Genomic DNA, 24,269 nt, shown 5'->3' on the forward strand with positions numbered 1-24,269 from the left:
TTTCTTGAGATCCCAAGTTATTCTCTCTTTTGAAATCAGTTGGAAACTGTCCTTTTTCTTTTCTTTTAATGCCAACTCCAGAAACCCATAGCAAACACAGCCACAATGAAGACAAACTGGAAACTTCTGCTTCCTCAGACATTTAAATCCTCATGGCTTCAGTTCCTATTGAGTTTTTCTGCACTTCTAGGAAAGCTGCTTGAAATGCTCCTCCTACTTATTATTGTTTTAGGAGTGTTCTCACCATCTACTTTACTCAGTAAACTGAAATGGGTACTGTTAGGAACAAACCACTTCACATGGGGGGGGGGAAGGCATTTACTCCTCAGGACAGATATTTGGTTTTGGCCGGGACTTCTCACATGAAATAAAACTTTTTATGTTACCTGTCTCTGTCTCTGTTTACTCCCATTGGATCAGGGACATGACCCAGAGGAGGTAGCCAGTTCTTCAGATGACACCAGATTATTCCAGAAAACATTTGGCATTCTCATGTCTTAACTTTAGGAGGGCTATAAAAGCTCTTTTTTCTGCCTGGAATTTGGCAGAGAAAATGTTTTACTCTTGATTAAAAATAAAATAAATGTCTTCTTGATTTCCAATATGTTTAGTACGCCAATGGTTTTATACCATGGCAGAAGCCTTCAAAAATACCAGTATATTACTTTGTTGTTTTTCCTCCTTAATCTTAACTGCATTCAGAATTCTTAGAAATTGAAACATGGCATATGAACTGATGAAGGCTACTAACACTAAATCCAGACCAATGTTGCATTTAGTTCCACATTAAGTACATTGACTTGCACGAGTTCACCAATGGTTCAAGCAAGAGTCTGATGATAGCTGGGACTGAACCTGGAACCATCTGCATGTAAAGCAACAGCTCAGCCCCTGAGCTATGGCTGCTGGCAGAACAGGGGGAGCACGAATAAAATATTACAGCATTTAAAAGACTAACCATTTATTCCAGCATAGACTTTGGTGGATCAAAGTTTGCTTCCTCCAACACTGGAATGCAAATATGTGATGTATATATTTATGCATACACCCTTGAGCAGATGAGGATCAAATAGTAGACAAAGTGACAGTGGTTTGTTAACACAGAGATGGGGCTGTGAGGCTGTTAATTACTTCTGTTAGTAGATCCTGGTCTGAGCAATACCTGCAGGCCAGGTGGACCTGTCAAAGGAATGCTAGATGTTTCCAGGACAGAGTTGGCTATGGAAACAACTGTTTTATACTGATAAAATAGTACAGAATGTTGGGTTATTAATATATGTAACGTACCAAACCTTGATCTCTGTTGAAGCCCTCAGGGATGCACTGGAACTTGTTGATGTAGCCAATTTCTGCTGTCTCCCTCTGGAGTCTCCCTTAGTAATTCTTCCTTTTACAATAGCTACGTTGGGATTCATAGCAGGGTGTCCTGGGAGGCTGGTTTTTCTGTGTTGTCATTTCTGATGACAGATCACTGTCCATTCCTTCTTTTGCACATCAATTGTCCTGCGTAGATAGTAGAGGGGCACAGAGTCCTGAGAATGGATAATAAATAAATAACATCATCCTACTGCTATAGGACGTACCCATCCAAGGGATCCAGGGAAGCATCTAATATCAGATCAGGCTATTTGACCTAGTGTTGCCTACTCTAGCTGGCAGCTGCATTCTAGAATTTCATCACAGAATCGTCACTTTTTATACATCACTTGCTACCTGGCACTTTTTTTTAACTGGACAACACATCATCCAGATAGATAAAACTTTATTACAGTCAAAAGACCAGGCACAAATAAAACATGAAAATATACAAATATACAGAAGTATACAAAAATATTGGGATCAACTGCAAAGCAATAATCGGTTCTGAGGTGAACTACAGCATTAAAACATCTCCCCTAAAGCAATTCCAAAATGTCTAGCCAACCATGCTCTAACTACAGAGGCTCATCCACTTTTAGGGTCCTTTTTCTAATGCCCACTGCAGCACTAAGAAATTTGGCGACACTATGTGTAAGCATGGGATTAGAGTCAGACAGCAGCACATGCATACATGGCTGGACAACTGGGAAATCGGCCAATCAAAGGGGAAACAAGTTCTTCAGGTACTTCCTTGTAATATGTACACCACAACAGGACGTGTTCAGTTGCTTCTATCTGCTCCATTCCACATGGGCAAAGGCGCTCTGCCCAAGGGGTCTTATTATACTGTCCCTCCTGCACTGCTGAAGGTAGTGCGTTAAGCCGGAGTAAACGCCCTTCTATGCCTGGGCTGCTCCAACTGGGCAAAATAAGGTGCTGATGTAACCTTGTATACACTGTCCTCCCTAAGGTAGAATTCTAGGGCAGTGGTTCTTAACCTTTGTTACTCAGATGCTTTTGAACTGCAGCTCCCAGAAACCCCAGTCAGCACAGTTGGTGGTGAAGGCTTCTGGGAGTTGCAGTCCAAAACTCCTGAGTAACCCAAGGTTAAGAACCAGTGTTCTAGGGCACTGCTTAAATCATTTTGTCTCTCGATGTCCTCAATACACTGCTTAATGATTTTCTTTGCCCGTTCCATTCCCATGGTTAGCAGAGTCAACCTAGAGAGACCCAAAGAGGCTTTATTTTTCTTTTTGCTCAGTTAACTGAACCTATTTTGACTTAAAGGTGTCTTGCAGGATCAATGGTGCAAGACCAGTTGCCTCATTTTGCCTAATGGTAGGGCCGGCCCTACTTGGGACAGAACCTGCAAACATCTGCATGCAAAGCAGGTCTCTCTCCAATGATGTCTCCCCAAACATTTCATTCGTATATGAATACCCCATCTCTAATGACAACAATTAAAAATTAATATACTGTATATATATATTTCAGAAGATGAAGCATGCTGGAAAATAAGGCTAACGATGAACAAGATAAGCATAATTAGAACCAGGGAACAGGAAATTATGAAGGAGGAATAGATTTTAATAGCTGGAAATAAAACAGCCCATTGGAGATTAATAATCCCAAAAGTGGCCCATTAGAACTCATTAGCTTGAGCCTATTAAGGAAATGAATGCTATCAGAATCCTTCCAACTGGGATTAATGAATAAATGAATGAGCCCGTACACGTGTTGAGTCTTATCCCAATTATTTTGTTTGTTTGTTCAGTTTAAATGTTACTATAATGTCCATTTCTTTTATATAACTTTATTTCTCCTGTCTTGTTTTATTGAATACCATTTGTGGGTTAAGAACTGTTGAGAGGTCTTACCGTGTCGTCTCCTTTTACATAGCCCAGTTTGACTCAAATTGACATAAAATGGGCGGATGATGGATAGACATGTCTTTACAAAGTCCTCTTGGATTGCAGCTTTGTTCTAATATGGCTGCGATTGTGCTACTGTAGGTACACGTCACACTCTCCAGTGTACTCTGGATTTATTCTCAGTGATGTGATTTTACGGCAGCCATTGATGTTGTGTGAGCCTTCTTTGTTCTTTATTGATGCATTAAACACAGCAAGGCACAACATAAAGGACTGGAAAATCAGTTACTTATTGCGATCAATAAGCCTGGATCAACAGAGCTTGGAGAAGGATTGGAGGGGGGTATGATGGCTGGGTTTTCAGGAAATTTCAGTTCCAAAATGTAACTTCTCTAAATTCAGGAATCAGACACACAGACCCTCAGAATGGCCCTGCTGCATTTCACAAAGACTGATTCAGAAGTAAGGAATCAATACCCATATTTTACACATGAGGAATACTGAGATCTGGATGAAAAATCTATGTCTCAGCCTGCGTAGCACATAGTTAGAAGAGATGCTTTGTGATAAACCCCTGGCATTTGTATTTCCTTACATGGATGTGCCTCAGCAGTCAGACTTGCAAATGAAGCCTGAGTTTATCTCCCATTGGCCAATCACAAAACAGAACACCCTGGAATACAGGATAAGGAGATGATATGCCTGGATATATAAGTGTCTTTCACAATTTAATGACAAACTATTTCCAAATATAGTAACAAGCACTTTTGCCTAGTTTGACCCTCAAGCCAAACAACACAGAGGCTGTGTGGGTGTTCTTGGGTCCAGAAATTAGATACATGATCTGTCCTGGCTGAGACTGTGCCACTGTGAAGGGATAGCCATGTCGTTTGGTTGTTCTTCTAAAATCTTATTTGTCAGTGGAAAAGGACCGTGATTCAAACTGCTGATAAGCATGTTTTGGTTGGCTCAGCAGCTATCACTATTCCTGAAGAGGGACAACTTGACAGCTGAAGGATAAGGTATCATAAATGTTTAAAATCAATTTAAGATACAGGAGATCAGCTGCAAAGATGCTTTTGAAAGAGGTGGGTTTTGTTTTTGTTTATGTTAACAATCTATTAGAGCTTCTGGCTTTTGTCTGAAGAATCACAAATTAAAATGTGATCCTTGACTAACTGGTGCAGTGTATAGAAATGTGCAGGACTGTATGGGGAGGAAAGATAAGGGTGTGCACCCCAAGCGCTCCATTTCAAATCAATTTTAGGATTGGGCTGGAAAGAAAATCTCTCCAAAATTATTGAAACTAAGGTTCTTAACAATCAATCTACCATATTTTTCTGTGTATAAGACGTCCCCATGTATAACACCCCCCCCTTTTCTAATCCAAAATTAAGAAATCTAAGTGGGGCTTAGCAAGAGTAGGGGGAAAGGGATCAAGGCACTGCAGGATCGCTTTGATCCTTGCTTTCCCCTCCATTTGTTTTTGTTCTCGCCTCAGCTTACTTCCATGTATAAGATGACCCTTAATTTTTAGTCTAAATGTTTTAGGCAAAAGTATAGTCTTATATATGGATAAATACAGTATTCTAATGAATGAAGATTCTTATCAAAGTCCAAAAAGTTACTATCTGGGCCAGAACTCCAAGAATGACCCAGCTAACATAGACAATGTGATGTGTAGTCCAAAAAGTAACTTCTCTTCTTTGATTCTACTGCAATAACACATAGGCACGCAGAAGGACACCATCAGAAGCACTGGAAGACCTCCTAGGTTTGCAGAAGTACAAGAAAATGTCACAGGGAAAATGTTAAGAGAAAACAATAACAACTCCCCAAATAACAGGAAATACTCGATAGCAACAGAGTTTGGCTTGAGTGTTAACATGAAATAATCTTTTTTTAAGGTCACATGGACATTATTTCATGGAGCTGGAACTGCAGTCATTTTCTGTGGAAAGGAAATCTCACTCCTATCTGCCTCTGATTATCAGAAAGGACATTCACTTTGCATGTGAAGATGTTTTCTACAAGATGTCAACTGTATAGTAAAAGTGGAAAAACAACAAGAGAACGATGGGAGATTGGGGGAGATAATGCAACGGAATGTGCTGGAAAAGAGGCAGGTTGGCTGGCAGACACTTCTATTGGCCGTTGTTTTCTTGCAGGTCTTACGTATTGCTTCTGTTTTCCAGATGAGGAACATCTGTAAGCCAGCCGACAAAACTCTTCCCCCTCAAGCTTCTGTTCTAAGTTTTTCCTGGCTGTCACACAGGAAAAGCTATCTGTGGCAAACAGGCCATTTGGCAACCGAGAAACTCATAAAAGTCACACTCTTTCTCTCTACCCTAAAGTAAGACCTGTGGATTTCGGTGAAATTTACTTGTGGGTCGAGACACCCCTTTATTTATCAGTTTGTTGCGATGATCTGCCATATTTCCTCCAAAGAGTTCAAGGAGGCCTATGGGGCTGGTCTTCTTTGAATCACGAGCCTGTAAAGTAGATCAGGCAGACAGAAAGACAGAAAGAGAGAAAGGGAGATGGACAGAGGGAAAGAGATGTAGGGGGACTAACAAGTTCGCTCAGCAAATTTCATGCTGCACTAGAATACAGAGCAACCTACTTCCCTATGGACCCTTTAACCACTATACCACACTGTCTAGGCTTGCAGCCATAAAGCCAGATATCCATCATGTCATCAGCTCATTCCCTCTCTTCTTCCCCAAGAGCCCCTCATTTCTTAGTCCTGAGATTCTGGGTTTCTACCAAACCAACACTCTTCCCCTCCAGACCACAGAGGATTAATATATATACTGTACATACATACATATGTGTGCTTGCAGTTTGATACCGGATACAGTTTGAAAAGCTGGCAAAGGTACCCCTGTTTTCCATGTGGCTTGCTCTGGAAAGCTTCCCTTTGGCTACCCGCACGGAGGAAAGGTTTATAGCTTGCCCTTTGGGGGAGTCCTTGACAAGAGCGCTCTCCTTTAGTCTTGCTATATATTTGACATCCTGTGGAAAGCTCCTTCGTGCACAAAGGACAAGGGGAAAAATACTCTTCCCTATAATTGGAGGCAGACAAGAGGGAGAAATTTTCTTTCTCCAACAAGAAATCTCTGTTTCAAACCCAGAAGATATAAAGTCGATGGCACAGCACGCAAGGAGGGACATACAGAAGAAGGCAAAATGTTGTTCTTTTGTATCAGAAGATAGAACCTGTAGCTAAAAGAGAAGAGAACTTGTCTGAAAGCCAGCTGGCAAGTGAGGAAGCCAGGGGTTGGGTGTTTCATTTCTCACTGTGCGTCTCTTGGGTGAAGAACCAACCTGTGTCGCAAACTGCACAGTCCTAGAGCACCCTGCACGGCCAGATATTTTGACACAACAGTTGAGCAATTATATTTGAAAAGGCCTTCAGTAGGATGTGAATCCAACTCTACCCTCATATTAGGTTTCTCAACAAGTGATGCGCAAAGGCATACAATCTCAAATACTAGACGTCGTAGCCCAACCTCACTCCATATGCCCGTGGTGACCGGCCACTGGTCACCATCCAGCTCAATATCATTGACACTGACTTGCACCATTTCTTCTGAGACTCTTTCCTGACAGTGTAACTTGGAGATGCTGAGACCTGATTCGATGATCTGCTAGGGAGGCCAGATTCGTTTTCTCCTGTATTCTGAATTTTAAAGCCTTTACCTCTCTATTTCCCAAATATGTGATTAAGTAATTTAAAAAAAAAGAATTGAAACAAAGCTACACATGTCAAAATCAAGAGGCACAACTATTCCTCCCATGAACAGGACCAAGATTTACTGCCTGTTCTATATGTAATGAGGATAAGAAATCTTTCAGGAAAACAAAAGAGGCTGTATCCTTAATTCAGCTCTATCATGGTTGAACACATAGGGATTCAAACCCAGATTTTTAAGGGTTAAGATGGATTAACCTTTCTGGTTTGGTTTCTCCCACATTTAATTTCATTTGGACTCTCAAGTGCTTTCCATATGCAGAAATGTGCAGATTTTGGGAAATTCCAATTTAAAATGAACTGATGCAGAACCTGTCTCCTTTTGGAGGACAAAGCATGTGCGTGGCTACTAAGCCGTGACTCTTTTCTACATTCAAAGAGATGAACAGAATAAAAACACAAAGCAGATACTGAAAAAAACGTGGAAAGCAAAACCAGACACAGGGGCTTGTGGGCCCACAGTTATCCTTGAATCTGTTCTTATTTGTCCGAGAACCACATAGACTACTTTGCTTCAAGAGGCTTTCTAAAAAAGAGGTACACTATTGATTTTTGATCAAAAGAGACTATGGAAAACCTAGCAAACACTAATGTTGTCTTCGTGAACGACAACTTCCTCCATTCTAATAAGTAACATACACCTCTCGAACCCAAGTGGTTCAGGAGATGCTTCCTCATGCGATGTGGTGAAATCTGGTTCAATCTGCGTTTCTATTATCTCAGATCCAATTAACCATTTGGAGCAGACTAAAACATAACTAGATCAATCCAGAATCAGATTAATATCCAATCCATAATCACATTAATCACAATCTGTCCATAATTAGCCATCAGATAATCCCATTGGACATGAGGTGGCAGGCAACATCCCATTATCTCATTAATTATCTATTTTCAGTATCTCACAGTGTCCTATAACAGAAGGAAAGAGTTTCTCAAGGAAAATAAAACAAAAGAATCACTACCATTTTTTTAACTCATATAAGATCTTTCTAAAGGGTGTAAAGAAACCTAAAATTCAATATTTGGAGGATCATCCAGTATCTTTCTGGGTTTTTTAAATAGCTTTGTCCTCTTTCCCTCCACAGATGGTTTCTTAGAAGATATTCCCTTTATCAAAGAAAGTATAAACATATTCTTAAGAGAGAAATATTTTCCCCCCAAAATAAATCCTACCAACTTCATAAGGAATCAACAGTTCTCAGTTCAATAGCTTCAGCAGTAAGAAAAAACCATCCCTGGGAAAAATGATATGTCTCTCCACAGATGGTTCATGTCTTTGTTTATTTTTTTGAGGCAATTTAAGAGAAATTGTATTCCATCTGCTTTAGTATTATAATGGATTTAATCCACTGGAAGACTGAAATGAAACAGCATCTATTGTCCTTAAGGGACAACCCACAAGGAAGTCTTCTGGGATAAGCTGCTCTCGTTCATGGTTTCAGAAAATAGATTATTTTTTTGTTAGAATTCCTAGCTTGCTAGAGCAAGCTCAGGAAAACCAAAACACAACACAACACAACAAACACAACAAAACAAAACACCCCAAACCCCAAACCAAAGTTAAATTGATGGTTGTTGTGGGTTTTTCCGGCTCTTTGGCTGTGTTCTGATTCAGTGTTAAATTCTTGTGATCACTGCAAATTATGATCAAACTCCTAATAAAGAGTTTGCAGCTTGCGGGGCCATTCTAAGCTGTCAGTAGGAGATATTGCTTGTAAAAATGTTCCTGCGGGTGACGCTGTGTTACTCTGCTGCAGCAAAAACAATGAAGAATGGTGTCACAGCTAAAAGCCTAACCAGTTTTGTTTGGTGCAAATGTTTGTGCTTTGTAGCTCACTGCTTCTAATGAGGCAGGTCGGAGTCCAGAAAGCTTAACCAAAATCCGCCTGGTGAGTTTTCAATATCCCACAAGATATTTTGATGTTGACGTGTATATTCTTTTGCATAAAGATCTTCTTGCAAGTATAAACCTACTAGAACAAGGAGCAAATGTTGGGACTTTCTCCTTCATGGAGTAAGTTTTCATTTCTAGGACATCTTGCACCTGGGAAGCCATGGGGGGGGAGGGGGAAGGACAGAGATCCAGATCTGATTGCAATATCATGTTAGAATGACCATTTAGAAAGCAGAGCCCATTGGAAGGAAACAAACTCGTACAGCAAGCAGCACTACTGATTTTTTTTTTTTGCTTCAGAAAACTGCTCCATAAGTTACTTCTGCTTCAGATGGTTCATACTCTTTCTCAACGCTAAAATTCAAATGGTCAAACTAAAACTTTCCCCTTTCTGTTCTATCCACTAGTGACAAGTATTGTCTTTCACATAATGAAGAAAGAAAGCAATGACAAGAAAGAGAGAGGTCCGACAAATAGATGCACAGAGTGTGGTTTCAATGCATCTTTTCTGAACAGGCCAAAGATCTTGAAGTTTATGGTTTCAGCACTGACAGGGTAAGACATTCTTATCTTTCTGATTAAGACAGTTGTTGTGTTTGTTAGATACCAGGGAACATTAACATTCTTCTGTTACATCCTAGTAAGAAAGGAAACCTAATACTTCTTTAGCTTTCAGCTTTCAGGACTCATCACTGTCGTACCTTCAGGCAGAGGCAGGGTATGGATTCAGGAGAAGAGATGTGCAAACGCTCTGGAAACCCTGTGGCCTGGCGCTGTGAGTGATGGAAATGCCAAACATAGGGTTTGATCCTGGTCCAGAACCAAGTCAATCAAGGTCCCCTTCCAAGACAGAGACTGCTTAGCCAGACTCCTTTGGCTGAGCAGGGGAGATTATGGGCAGAGGAACCAACTCCAACATCTTCTCATGCATAAGGATCTCCAACTCTCTACTCTGGAGGAAAACAACAGTGCATCCACTTCTAAGTAGCTGAGCTCCAGATGGGAAAAAAAACTTCTTTAAACCCTCTCTACCAGTAGCATTGAAGGCAGTCATCTTCTTGGAGAGATCTATCTCACGGGTTTGTTGTGAAGATAAAACGGGGAGGAAGAAAACCAGGAACAGCACCTTGAGATCTCCAAAGGAAAGGCAGGATGTACCCTTAAGTGATGGGATGGATGGATGGATGGATGGATGGATGGATGGATGGATGGATGGATGGATGGATGGATGGATGGATGGATGGATGGATGGATGGATGGATGGATGGATGGATGGATGGATGGATCTTGTCATAGTAATCGGTTGGCTTGGTGCTGTCTGAAGTGCAGAAAGACTCTACCTGGTACCTTGACTGCCTATGTTTCAGTGGGATCCCACTTGTGTCTTGGGCTAACAGTGAATTTCTGCTGCTTCTGTTTTTCTCCAGCAAGGAAAAGGGAAACTAACTTTAGCTTTTAATTTTTCTTTTTCCATCATCAGAAGCAGAACTAGGCAAATTTATTGTTTGAAATACAGCACCCAGTCTTGGACTGGCATGGTACGGCCAGTCCAAGAAAGGGATCGGTCCCCGTGGTGAACACCCTTAGTTCTCATTGTGCTGCTTGGAATTGTGGCTTTCTCTTAGGAGTTTTCTCTCGAAAGCATTATTCCCCTTAAACATTTTCTCTAAACTTTTGTTATACTTCTCAATTTTATACTTGGGTTTCTCCTGCATCCCTGCCGATACTCTCCTCTTGTGAGTAGCGGTTGCCAATTTGGCTGCATAAGAACCAGAGTTTTAAAAAGTGAGAATCCAGCTTGAAAATTCCGGGAGATAACTGTAAAAAAAAAAAAAAGCTATTATCCAAGTGCTTTCATAAGAATCTACACACATGAAATGTGGGAAGCTACTAGCCATGAGCTTCACTTAACCCATGTGAAGCAAGACAGGCTCATGGAAGTTGTAAGTTCAAAGATCTGGAGGGCTGCAGGCTCCTCACTCCTGCTGTCCTTATGTGTCTTTGAACTGTTTCCAACCTACAATCTTTCTGTGAATTAAGGATCTCCAGAAGGTCTTCAGAATCCTGTCCAAGTCCTTCAAACCAAAGTTCCTTTCTTGCGCCAGTCCATCTCATCTTAGGTCCTTCTTTTTTCCTACGGTATACAATTTTTCCCATCATGACTGTCTTTTCCAATCAGCCTAGTCTTCTCAAAAAAAAAAAATCCTAATCAGTATATCCCAAAGTCTTCCTCTCCTTATGTGGGTCAAATGAGGATAAATTATGCCAAATGGATCTTTGTAACATAGCCTATTTTTTCTTTTCCTTTCACACTTGCCATAGACTCTACAAAACCTCTGTGTACCCATCTAATTCCAGGTAGCATCCCAATATTTTCCCCGAACTCTTAACATTAATTTTCTCCACCAGCTCAGATTCTTTTTCAATTTTATTGTTATGATTCTTATTTGCTGAGCAACAATAACAGATGTCTGTGCAATTTTAAACATTCTCCACTGATGTGATAAGAAGGTTTGGATCTTTGAACATTATTGGATTTTCTCAGATTAAGCAGGTGAATCCTTTCAATGCGTTGCAGGCTCCCTGATAGAAATCTATGATCTGTGGGCTGAAGGTTGCAGAAGGGAGCTGGCATTTTAAAAAAATTAAAGACAGTGCTGGCATTTTGAATCATGGAATTGCCACTTCTCTGATTTCTCAGTATAGCTGTGCTAGGGTCTGGCAAAGTTCAGCATGGTGTGTTGTTGTTGTTTAGTCATTTAGTCGTGTCCGACTCTTTGTGTTCTCATGGACCAGAGCACGCCAGACCCTCCTGTCTTCCACTGCCTCCCAGAGTTGGGTCAAATTCATGTTGATCGCTTTGATGACACTGTCCAACCATCTTGTCCTCTGTCATCCCCTTTCCCATTCCCTTCTTCTGGGGGACCCCTGGGACTGTGCAGCTGGCCCATGATTGCACAGGCTGGCTCTTCTCCCAAGAGCTGCTATGGGGAATTGAACTTCCAACCTCTACCAAAATCACTAAGCTATCCAGCCAGCTATGTAGGAATGACAAATTAAACGTCATCTTCTGCTATTTCTTCCTCTTCATCACCATCATCATTTTTAATCTGTATGTCACTTTGCAATGTAATCAAAGCGGCTCTCATCACAAGGAATGGCAATGCAAAAATAAAAATATTTATATGCCTTGCAGCAGTGCACTATTACAGCAAGAACAACCTTTATTTCCACTGTTCTACAATTATTACATTACTACGCTGTCCATACAAAATTAGCTGTATCTACCATTGTGCAATGATTATTCTTTATCTTTAATCTATAAAGCTGAGCCAAATACACCAAAGCTTTCCATGGCAGCTAATGTAAGCAGCCAGCAGTCAATTTCCACAAAATACCAAATGTAAGGAATCATAACCGGTGCTCTTAATTTCCTTGCATGATTGTCGAGCTTGGCTTGGAAAGCACAAAAGTAGGAACTTCACAGTCCGTACATGGTCCTGTCAAGCTGTATCATTTGACTGTACTGGATGATTGTTAAAATCCCTGCTCAAGACTGGCGCTACCGTGTGTAAATAATAATAATAATAATAGGTGCTATGAGTATTACAAATTAGAATCCAGAGTACGGAATAAAATAGGGAAAAGTCGTTATGACCGTAGACTAGAATCAATCAGACACAAAATGGGATATTACATTAATTAGCATTTATGGTTACAGCATGTAGAGTTAATATTGATTTATCTTTTTCAAATTAAAAAAGTTGCTACTTTTCAAATACTGAAAAATTGGAGTGCCCTTAAATATTGCAATATATGATTGTTGAGCTGGGGTATACCAAAACTTCTTGCAGAGGATATGCTACAGTTTGCTCTATATAAAACAATGGTTTTATTTCAGTTTTTTTAGGTCTGGTATGAAGACAACAGAATATAGTTGCTAAGCATTTAGCAACTTTAATGTAGTTGCATCTGGCATGAGATGTGAGTGACAAGAACAAGGCGATACAGTTGCCTACGTTCACAAACTGAAATAAGAAATTGATGGAGATAAAAGTGAAGTCCAAAGTCACCCTAAAGACAAACAGATTCATAATAAACCTATTAGATTTTAAAAGGCTGCAGTATTCAGTCTTTTCTACAAAGACTAAGACAGTTGCTTCCTGAAATAGAATACATGGTGATGAAATTTCCAGTGAGGGTAACAGCATTAGTTTGTTGAAGCTAAAACAACAAAAGATTCTGTGGCACTATATAAAAAATAAAAGGTTTTATTTGGTATACATTGGATTCTTGGCCTTTAGCGTGTTTTTTTTAAAAATTCTAGTGGTCAAATTGACTCTATCCACCCTATCTCATTTTACATGTTTTCTTAACCTTTTTAAAAAATTGAGCCCTATTTATTTAAAAAAAATGTAACTATTTTAAACTGTGAACAGCTTTGTGCTTATTCTAAGCCCTGGACCCATAATTGGCTCAAAGGAGCTAATTTTCTTGGCAGTCTTTTCCACGCCAAGATTTAGGCTTATTTTGTTATTTAAAGAAGGCAAAAATCCCAACCTGTTTTATTTCTCATTAACAGCTTGATACCCCCACTAAAAAATTCCTTCTGCTTCATCACCCTGGAAGCTGATATTTTGGTTGGAAGCTTAAAATCAGATTAAAAAGGGGTGTGTCGTGCTTTTAATGAGTGAAACACATGGTAATTAACAAAGAAACACTAAACTAACGTCTAGTGCAGAAGTGTAGGGAAGCCTTGTTCATCACACAGCTTCACGTGTATACTCCAATCCTATTGCACCTTCTCAAAAAATGAATTCTGACTTGTTTTGGTAAAAAGACTAACTAAGAAGAAAATAGTACATAGGCAAGAGGTCACACATTTAAATGTACTATTTGATATTTATAAAGGGAAGGCTAGTGAGGTGGACTAGGACTCAGGAGACCTGGCTTTAAACCTCTTTTCCACCATGAAAATTCAATGGAGGTTGGCAAGAGTAGACTGCTCCTTGAACACCTGACCTCAAAAACCCTATTAGGGACACAGTACTTTGGAAATTACAACTAATGTATAAGACCCCTGGAGCTCTAGCATGCAGTGGAATAGTTGAATATGAATTGAAGCAACCAAGCAAGCAAGCAAACAAATGCAGTTGGATGTGCAAAAAAAATGCTGCAGTGCGCAATATTCAAGTTTAGAGTTCCAGCAAGCTAGACCCTTTTCAGAATACTCTCTTTCACTGACCCATTTCTGGTATACTGTAATGCTTCTTGCAACATTTTATAGTCTCTGGTGCATGATATTTTGGTTACTATCCCCACTTCCTTTAATCAATCAATCAATCAATCAATCAATCACTCTATCTATCTATTTATCTATCTCTCTATCTCTCTATCTCTCTATCTATCTAAAATCTGGAAATTTCCCAACTTTGTTGACCCTTCCCATCAGTGCATATATCAACCATTTTGACTCTAGAGATCGATGGAGAATGAGTTCACTATTATCAAGTTAAGTTAAATTAAGCAATAGTTTAAAAATTAAAACTCAGTAAGCAACAAGCAACCAATTACAAGGAATGGAAAGAGCCATGCTTTTAATGAGTATTATTAACTACGACTAAAGAGTGAGTAATGAGTATTATTAACTAACTAAAGTAATGAGCAGTGCACAGGAGGGGAGATTGTCCACACATGGGTGCGCCTGTTTGTGGCTATGATTTCCAGTGCTCACAGCTTCCTCCAGAATTGTTCATTCTTGTTTCTCAGAGGTGTGCAGGAGGGGTCTTCCCACTAGACTGCGCTCTTTGATCCCATGGCCCAGTAATAAGAGTGTTCCTGCATACATTTGACCACTCAGAATGATGGGAAGGTTGGTCTCGCTACAGATATTCAGCAATAGCAACACTATTGTTAGAATGTGGTTGAACAACCTCCTCCTATTCAATGGAGGCTGAGCAGACTTAGGATTCTATTGTAAACTCCACTAGAAAATAAGATTGTTTTCCAACGAAGACGAAGAAAACTTGAGAGTTCTGGTAAGGAGCTAATCTGAGACACCCAGCACTGGAATTACGTGTCATTAGTGCAATGAGGGAGAAAGACGGGAGCAAAACCAGAAGTATCTCAACCTCATCTTACTTATTAATGACTTTCACCCATTTACTCCCAGCTATAGCTCCACCTATCGTTTTGTTTAACAGGAGCCAAAATGCACCTTGGCTTCAAATGTCCTTCCTTAATCCTTACTCTGTGCAGTGAGCAGTGAATTATTTCAACATCATCCAACCACACCTTTCCAATCTTTGAGTGGTGGACACTGTTCTTTGGTGGTGCTGAAGTCCTAACTCTTGTACATGGAATGGGATAAGGAGATCCATTTGATTTCCTCATTTCATTGTCTTTGGCCAGCCGAAGAGCCAGCTATCCTTCATTCAAGAGCCTGTGTCACATATCAGGTGTTACAATTAAAAAGGTTCTCTCCCAGGTCCTTGCAAGACCTGTTGATGGGTGGGGAAAATGGGACAAATATATATCCCATGAACTCTACTCCCTCTATCACACCTGAATCTAGCCTGCATTTCCTTGAGGGAGCACATTGTTACTAAAGAGAGAGATAGCAGTTTCCATTCCATAAGCAACCACATCACATAGTTCAGTGGTTCAGGCACGTGGCTGCAGAGCCAGAGGTGGGGCATTTGACTCCCCGCTGAGCCTCCTTGACTGGCTGGATTCAGTGATCCGCACGCCCCTTCTAGCTCTGAAGTTGTAAGATTATTATTATATTATTATTACTTCCCTTGTGAAAAATGGGGTTTTAAAAAACGTTTCTTAAGGGTACCCAGCTTGGGAAAGCTGAATAATTCATCATGTGCCCAAATCTGGTAGGTTTTCTGTCTTTCGCCTGCTTACATTTTCTGTGTTGCCTGTACTGACAGGAAAAGAGATCCAGTACAGTAAGTTACGAGAATATGCGCTGTCATCTGTCTCAAAGAAAGGAGGAAACTTTATGGGCAGGAGATGGCCATTAATTGATTTCTAGTTCTCAGGGGTTATGGGTGTGTGTGTCACAAATCCATATGGTTTCACACTGCTCTCCCTATTGATCCAATTGATTTCTAACTGAAGGACAGATGTTTGCTGTCCATTCAAAGTTTTCAGTGTTATATAAGAATTACACAGGGAGAAACTGACCCTTGCTTTTCCTTCTGTTATTCTGGCTGATTGCAAAGCACAGATCTTGTTGATAACAAACCCATTCCTTGTTGATGTTGTTGTTTTTAAACCCAGTCCTTCCTTACATATGACATTGCCTTTCCAGCACATAATGAGGTGTATCTCATCATGAGGTTGGAAGTAGTGTATGTGTGTATGTGTGTATGTATGTATGTATGTATGTATGTATGTAGGTATGTAGGTAGGTAGGTAGGTAGGTAGGTAGGTAGGTAGGTAGGTAGGTAGGTAGGTAGGTAGGTAGGTAGGTAGGTAGGTAGGTACTGTACATACGTACCCTAATTTTCACCCACAACAGTGAGCTACATTGCCATACCCACCAAGCATGCCAGGTTTTCAGAGGGATATCTTGGGGTCTCCTGTTTCATTAGGGAACTTTCCAGGCATCTGAAGAAGTGGGCCACAGCCCATACAAGCTTATGCCAAAAAATCAGTTGTGCATCTTTAAGATCCTTTGTTGAATTCCATCAGGAATTCAGTAGTCAATTGGCAACATCCGGGCCGGGGAGAGAGGTATCAATATGTTTGGAAGAAATGCAAGGTCTCTGGTCCAAAACATCTTATCAGAGAATCTAGATCAATGGTTCTTACCTTTTGACCCTTCAGAGAGCAGTGGCTAGTGACTCCGATATTAACGGGCAGTGAATCTTCTCCGGATTTTAGTCTGAACTTTACAGGAGCTATCTAAGATGCTAAAACCTGTATCTTGAAATAGGTCCAGCACTCTGGATCGCTCCTTTGACATTCAGAATAACCCCCTCTGTCCCATAGATTTTCTATCTCATGACACCAGCTGCCACTGCCTCCAGTTGTTTTAGATTTCTGTTCCGAGAAACCCTGATGGTTGGGTCAGGAAAGCTGAAGACTCTGGGATTGGAAGATGAATTATTTCAAAGCCCTGACTAAGTCATCATTTGGTGGTGGAAAGCCAAGAGGAATAGTGTTCAGTAAATCTCTCTGCGAATGCTGTTTCATAACAATTGAGGTGCCACTATAGAAATGTTCTATAGGGTAACATGACCCCCCCCATCCGCCAGTATTTTGTACCTGAATCTAAGGAGGTGGAGCTTCAGTTCTAGTAAAGCACAAAGTCGGTTCCTCCAGCTGGAAATCTGTTCACCTAAAAAACCCAAAACAAACTCTATTCAGTATGGAGAAACACTGAGAGATTCATTTTTATAATTGTAAGACTTACAATTATAGGAACAAATTATAAAAAAGGAGAAGAGGATAGGCAGATTCAATTCTGGTTTTTTTTTGGGTAATATTGCCCCCCCCCAAATAATTTTTAACAATACATTCCAAAATCTTATGGACAAAACAAATTATCTCTATCTGGACAAGCATTCACAGAGGCAAAATATCTCTTACATAAACAAAACAGGGTGTCACATCAACATCTAGCCTTTGAAAAGAAAAAAAAATTCAATACCATATGATTTGCATGATTCTAAGTCTTTCTTTGCAAAGAAAATGAAGGGATACCACAAGAAGGTACCTTTTTTGCACTCCCTTTTTGCTGCCCTCATTTTATATGTCAATTTCTCTGATTATATGATGGACAAAAAAACCTGTGGAGCCAGCTACATACATCAACATCTTCCATGCATTCCCATGTCTAGCTATATTGAGACATGCAATGTTTCGTAGGAGTTGGGTTGAGTCTTTATAGAGCAGATTTTTTATTATTGCTGAAAAAGACGCGAGGACAGTAACTGTTGTGCTTTGAATTCAGAAAGGCGCCATAGTCTCGGCATTGTAGTATTATTGTGCAGATGAGTCTATGTGGCTGTTCCAGACGTGCCTAGTTCATGTCTTTTAAAGTTTTGAGCAGCTTGTCCACAGAAGGATTAAGCATGTCAATGGTTTTGGAATCGATCAGAATCATCTGCTTTTTCCCAGCGCCAGAACGCAAACCACATTCCAAGGAGCTATCCTTTAATCATGTTCATATTGTCCAATGAAATTCAAATCCCAAGTCCAGAGATGCTGGATTCCGTAAAAACTCCTGGAAGCTCATAAATTAAGCAGGCGAATAAACGACCCTCCAAGCTTGAAATGGCCTCTGCGGACTTAATGGGGCTTGCGTTGTGTCTAAGGAAGGGGCGTCGGCTGAAGGAGTAGTAAATCTGTCCACCTGAAATGGGGATACCATACCAGGCTGGTGTTGCATGACCGGTCTTTGAAGCTGCTAGGTCATTCAGACAATTGGCAGGTCCTGCAGTAGCAAAGGGAGGGGGGGGTTAATGTCTGGTCTTTCCAAAGCTGTTTCAGCCACCTATGGGCAGATGAAAAAAAGGGCCCCTCCACCTTTTGAGCAGATGCAAGCAGAGTTTCGGTATAGGGAGAGAAGATTTACTGTATGTTCCATTTAGATATAAAAGTTGGTTTCCTTCATTTTGGCAAGATTGACTATGCTGAGCTTCCAGAAACTGGCTGGAAAAAAAAATGGTTTGGTAACTAAAGGCTTATGGATTATTATTTTTTTTCTCAAGGGGGACACACACAAGGAAGTGGAACGAATAAGCTCAATGTGTTTCTCAAACGGTCTATGCTTTTGCGTATAAGACACTTATGATTAGAACTGTAGAAAAGTGTGAGGATGTTGAGAACGCATGGGAAACCAGTAAGTAAAATGTGTGTGGAGTCCACCATACACAATCAGGCCCTCCTTTCTCTTCCCTCATCACTAGGTTGGCAGAGTGGTGTTGACCTTGGCTGTCAATCCCACAGCTGTGCTCCCTGTCACCCTGCCCACATCTCTTTCAAGCGGCTTCATATTTCAGAGGTTTCTAATATGTTCCTTAGACAGTGTTTTTCCTGGACCTCCCTCAGTCTGCCTCGGCCAGGTTGGATCTCTTTTCTTACGTATTTGATTGAGCCAGCTCCTGTGGTCAATAATAAAGATTGCACTGGACTTGTATGTGGGATACCTAGGTGAAAAACCTAGTTAAGTCCTCGGCACTGTGACTGGCTTTTGTTAAGTCACCAGTCTCCCAGATTACAGCGGTAAAAATATTAATAATGACCTACCTTGCCCAATTATTGTGCTGAATAACACATATTACAAGTAGTGGGGAATCCTATATCCATTTTTTTGGTTTACCTGAATAATTATAACCTGCCCGATTCTGACAGAGCTCAGGGTAAGGCACAATAGAAAAAGATCACACTAAAATAATTTAAAGCCTGTTAAAAGACATTAAAACAACTTACAAATTCAAAGAAAACAAAACACAGAAAACGGTAAGATTGGAGGACATGCTATGATCTCTGTGGGTACCAACAGTTGAGCGAATAGCCAAATTTTAACTTGATGCCAGTCTAGCCTCTGAGCAGAAGGCATCCCATTTCTGGGGTGCCACCACTGAGAAAGCCTTCTGTGTTATCTCCACTTTGTTTACTGCTCTCAGTCTTGTGATGTGCAGGAGAGGGCCACCCATCAGATCTTAAGGACCAGGCTGGTATAGATGCAGCAGGAGAGGCATCCCCAAAATACCTACACCCCAAGTCATTTAGGGATTTGAAAGTCATGGTTAACACCTTGAACTCAGTTTGAAAGCATAGCAGCAACCAGTATAACTTATTTAGGACCCATGTCCTACCGGTTGTGTAAGCTGTTCCTCCCGGCAGTCTACATTTTGCACACTGCACTCATTGCATAATCTGTGCCACCCTCAAGGGCAGCCCCACACAGAGTACATTGCAGTAGTCTAGTAAATAGGAAGTTACCAGTGCGTGCATGAAGAACTGTGGCCATCCTTATTATTCCAGTTCTGTCTTCCTTCAGGATATTATAAGGTGTTAGAATCCAGACTTGACAACTCTAGCTCTCCATTTTTAATTCAATCTTGTTTCATTTTATTTTTGCCTACCACCTCCATCAATCCTGTCCAGGATAGTGGGGCACTGTAGTGCACCTACAGCCAGAGGTGTGACACCTGGCTGCTCCAAGTAAGGTGCTGGCGCATAGTTTCTGGGAAACCATCAGTCACTACCTAAGCCTTGCTGGCCCACACGAAGGGGGAAAGTCCTCACCCCACCCCGGTACCCTTGCCACTACTTTTAACGGGAAGGAATTTAATTGTGGGATGAGAACATTTTCCAGCCCCCTTTTTGCAGACAGTGGGGCCAATAAAGGGACTTAGGATCCTGTATCCACCCGCCTTGTACCACTCAGCCACTACAGGATGAGGGCAGCTACAAGTAGGGAAAAAAAGGGTCATCATTGGCCAGGGTGATCTGTGTGGTGGATTCCCAGCCCAAAGGAGGAGACTGGGGTGCAGGAGCCCAGAAACCGTTGCACTCAATGGGCTGCAACCAGGGGGACATGAAGGGGTGGGGGTGACCCCCCCCTCCAGCATAGACCGCAGGAGGCTGGTCCGTGTACCCCTAAGTGACTAGCTCTGGACCACTTGTAGCCAACTAAGGTTTTACAGCAACTCCTCTCAGCCTTAGCCAGCAGAGCCCACGAGTGGGGAGAATGGGAATTGGAGTCCAACACCATCTCATTTCCCCAAGGTGAAAGCAAGGGCAAGAGGCTTCCCTCATATAGTTGTGGCAAGAATTTCCACCAGGACCTCTAGCTTGGGCAATGGCAAGGGATGATGGGAACTGTAGTCCCCAGCCAACTATCCTCCACCCCCTGCCTTGAAGGACAACCAAGCCGGGCGGCTTCTGTTGCCCTTAGCAACGCAAAGGGCGGGAAGGGACCTCCTCAGTGTTTTTTCCCCCCTCAACGGCGTCCTCGTCACAGTTTTGAAGACGCCTGTGTTTCCGCCTCTTCCTCTGATTGGCCCGCGGCTCCCAGCCAATGAGAGGCGTCCTCCCGCCCCCCCTCGCTCTTGCCTTTCCCTTCTCTGACATGGCGGACGCGGCTTCTTCCTCCTCCCGCCTTCTCGCGAGATTTCCCGCCTCACCGTGGGCCGGGGGTGGCAGGATCTCTTCGTGAGGAGAGGACGAGAAGTCACCTGAGGAGGAGGAGGAGGAGGAGGGAGTCGCCGCCGCCACGACGGAGGCCATGACCGGGTTTCGGGGACTTCTGAGGGCCCAGCGCCAAGCTCGGCGAGTGGTGAGTGTGGGCAGAGGCCTGGCAAATGCCCCTCCCGTTGTCTTGGCAACCGGAGAGAGGGCGGGGCTGGCCGCGCGCCCTGCAGAGTAGGCCGGCTGCGCTCCCACTGGGACAAAGGTCATGCAGCTCCCTCTCCCTTCACCCTTCCTTTCCTTGGTTTCTATGGGCTACGAGATATAATGTTATATTCCTGTCGCCTCTTTCCCGGAGCTGAAGGGATCCACTGTGGCTCCCTCTGCCTCCCCCCCCCACAGTTTAATCCTCACAACAACCCTGTGGAGGAGGCCAGGGAGAGAGAGGGAAGCTTGAAGCCGGAGGCCCTGCTTTCAGGCCCAGCCTGCTCACCATTAGGCCACGCTGCCTTTCCAGAGGCGAGAGGAGGGAAGAGTTTTAAGGGGCCACCCCACGTCCCAGGGCAGGGAGGGGAAGGAGACCTGGGCTTTTCCAGGCCTTGTGGGGCTCCCCCAGCCTCTCTCTCTCCCCCCCTCCAAGAGCCCTCCTGGGCCATGAATTCCTGGAAAAAAACACCCTCCCAATATGTCCCTCCTGCTGGCTTCACGAGGCCTGCAAGAGGGCACAGGAGGGATGGCTCTCCCTCTTGCACAACCTTGTTTCCACAATTAGGGTTGTTGTGTTTACGACCCTGCCTTTCCAACATCCTAAGGGGACGTAAGGGAGGGGGGACTGTCCCAAGGTCACTTGGCTTAGCTTCCTTGGTCATGTGGAGATTTGAAGCTGAATTAGGGTTGAGATTTTTTTTTTAAACAGAGAGGTTGAGAATTCAGTTCTCCGCGGTGCCTCCCATGAGTAGAGAGCCAGCTTTTATGGCTTTGGGCAGGCGGCGTAATTCCGGAGCATTCCTCAGAAAAAAGAGAATCGGAAACTACTTCTGAGTATTCCCTACCTGGGAAACCCTGAAAAAGGTGAGCCATGGGTCAGAATTGACTTGACAGGACATGAGGAGGAGGAGGAGGAAGATGCTCCAACTCTAGACAGTGACCTTGTGTTTGTCAATTTTCCGTTGCTCTCCTATTTATTTCATTGCATTTCTGCGTTGTTTTTCTCCCAAATGGATTCGCAAGTAATTTAAGAACAGATACAGCTAAAAACACAATAGATAATAATAAACACAATAACATATAGAATATAAAATGTCACTAATTAAAAACAATTAAAGCAATAAAATGGCAACTTCCTTTGTTAAAATTCCTTCCCCCCCCCCCATTTCAATTGTTGCCAAATCACGCTAGAAAGAAAAATCTTTGCCAGCTGGTGAAAAGGCAACCAGGTGTGGATCTATGGGAAGGTGTTCTCTAAAACCTGGAAGCATCCTGTAAAAGGGCTCTCTCTCACACCCTCACCAAATGCACTTTTGAAGGTGACCCTATTTCAAGAAAAGAAAGATGTTAAAAAAAGGCAGGGAGACTCAGACTAGGCACTTGCACCATTTCTTACCAGTGAGGACTGGAATCAATGGCTAGGGATCCTACGGATGTTTGCATAAGGTTTGTATAACATGCTGTAGCTAATTGTACCTAATTCACAAAGTGCCAGGGCCCATCTTGGTTGTATAATGGGATGTGTGGACAGACCCTCAATTAAGAGCCTGGCACCTCATCAGCTAACCATGAGATGTTATGCAAACCTTATACAAACACCAGTGGGCTTCTGTCCATTGGTACACATCTGGTTTATCGGGTTGAGATCAAAGGATGTGCAAATAGGATTTTCCCAAGTCCGGTGAACTTAAGGACAATCTGTGCTATATTTGATTTGTCAGCCAGTGCCTAGAATTTTATGCAGTTGCACAAATGGTGGTTCCCAAATGCTGTCTTGGTAGCATACAGTTTAGTTCTGGAACACTAAACGTTTTTGATTCTAGTAGAATAATTTTTAAGGGCTACACAGTATTTGCATCTTATTACTGTAGCTACAACTACTAGGACTATAAGAAGCTACCATATATGGAGAAATCAGCCATCCATCTACTGTAGCTCTGTATTGTGTATGCAGAGTAGCAATGGCCCTCTGTGTTTTTAAACTGGATTCTTTCCCTATCCTATTTGGAAGCAACAAGGATTGATGCTGGCATCTTTTTCATACAAAGCCTGTGCTTTACCTCTGGGCTGGAGCCCTTCCCTGAAACCTGGAAGTCCAGTAGTCCTGCTGTACAAAATTTGCAAAGCTAGAGCGAAAAAACACTCTGTAGTAATTATTGCAGCAGAGACTTTGATGGCACGTGTGAAACTCCAGCAACAGCTATGATGGATGTAAAACTTTGTTTTGTTGGGTGACCTGTTACAGTTTCTATTAGCTTTGAAGATACCACAAAACGCTGTTTTTCTGCAACAGATGAATTTGATTACCCAGCATGGTTACATGGTTTCACTAACAGTCGATTGTTGTTGCTGTTGTTTTCATTACTATTTGTATACCACTGAGGGTGGTGTACATAAATGTGCTTTAACTCACAGTATCCTTGAAATAAATCTTTGTGGTAAATTAGACTGAGGTGGAGTGGTGGGACGTGGTAGCCGTGTGGGTTAAACTGCAGAAGCCTTTGTGCTGCAAGGTCAATAGACCAGCAGACATAAGATCGAATCCACGCGACGGAGGGAGCTCCCGTCGCTTGTCCCAGCTTCTGCCAACCTAGCCGTTCGAAAGCATGTAAATGCGAGTAGATAAATAGGTACCACCTTGGTGGGAAGGTAACGCCGTTCTGTGCATAAGTTGCGCTGGCCACGTGACCACGGAAACTGTCTATGGACAAATGCTGGCTCTGTGGCTTGGAGACGGGGGTGAGCACCGTGCCCTAGAGTTGGACACGACTGGACAAATTGTCAAGGGGAACCTTTACTTTTACCAAGGAGTGATGAATCGTCACCCTCTTAGCTTATTGGCTGAGAATGGGCTCCATTCACGCTTCCATTGCTGTAACAAGTACTGTAGCATAATTAGATCTGCCAGTGATCCCTGAACAGAAACATACACCGAGTCACATGGGTCCAGACATCCTAGTCTTGTTCGCTCAGACCGGTAGCTTCTTTCTATGTTCATTCCTTCTTATCTTGCTGATTTAGAGCA

The 24,269-nt window shown here is 42.2% G+C and overlaps 1 protein-coding gene and 1 long non-coding RNA gene across 2 annotated transcripts in view; one reads left to right on the top strand and one right to left on the bottom strand.

Annotated features, from left to right (window-relative positions):
- Positions 1–1,431: 1,431 nt before the first annotated feature.
- Positions 1,432–17,236, bottom strand: LOC144584590 (uncharacterized). The gene is made up of 2 exons (XR_013538945.1): positions 17,162–17,236; positions 1,432–1,503 (listed from the first exon to the last, which is right to left on the bottom strand). It is a non-coding gene; the product is annotated as an uncharacterized LOC144584590 (long non-coding RNA).
- A 3,792-nt stretch (positions 17,237–21,028) lies between these two features.
- Positions 21,029–24,269, top strand: part of ETFA (electron transfer flavoprotein subunit alpha) — a 29,181-nt gene continuing 25,940 nt past the window's right edge. The window contains exon 1 of the mRNA XM_072982265.2: positions 21,029–21,185. Within this exon, the coding sequence (XP_072838366.2) occupies positions 21,135–21,185 (51 nt within the window). The 5' untranslated portion in view covers positions 21,029–21,134. The remainder of the gene's footprint in view (positions 21,186–24,269) is intronic.

The sequence above is a fragment of the Pogona vitticeps genome, chromosome 12 (genome assembly GCF_051106095.1).
Source record: "Pogona vitticeps strain Pit_001003342236 chromosome 12, PviZW2.1, whole genome shotgun sequence".
In the NCBI taxonomy this organism is placed as follows: domain Eukaryota; kingdom Metazoa; phylum Chordata; class Lepidosauria; order Squamata; family Agamidae; genus Pogona; species Pogona vitticeps.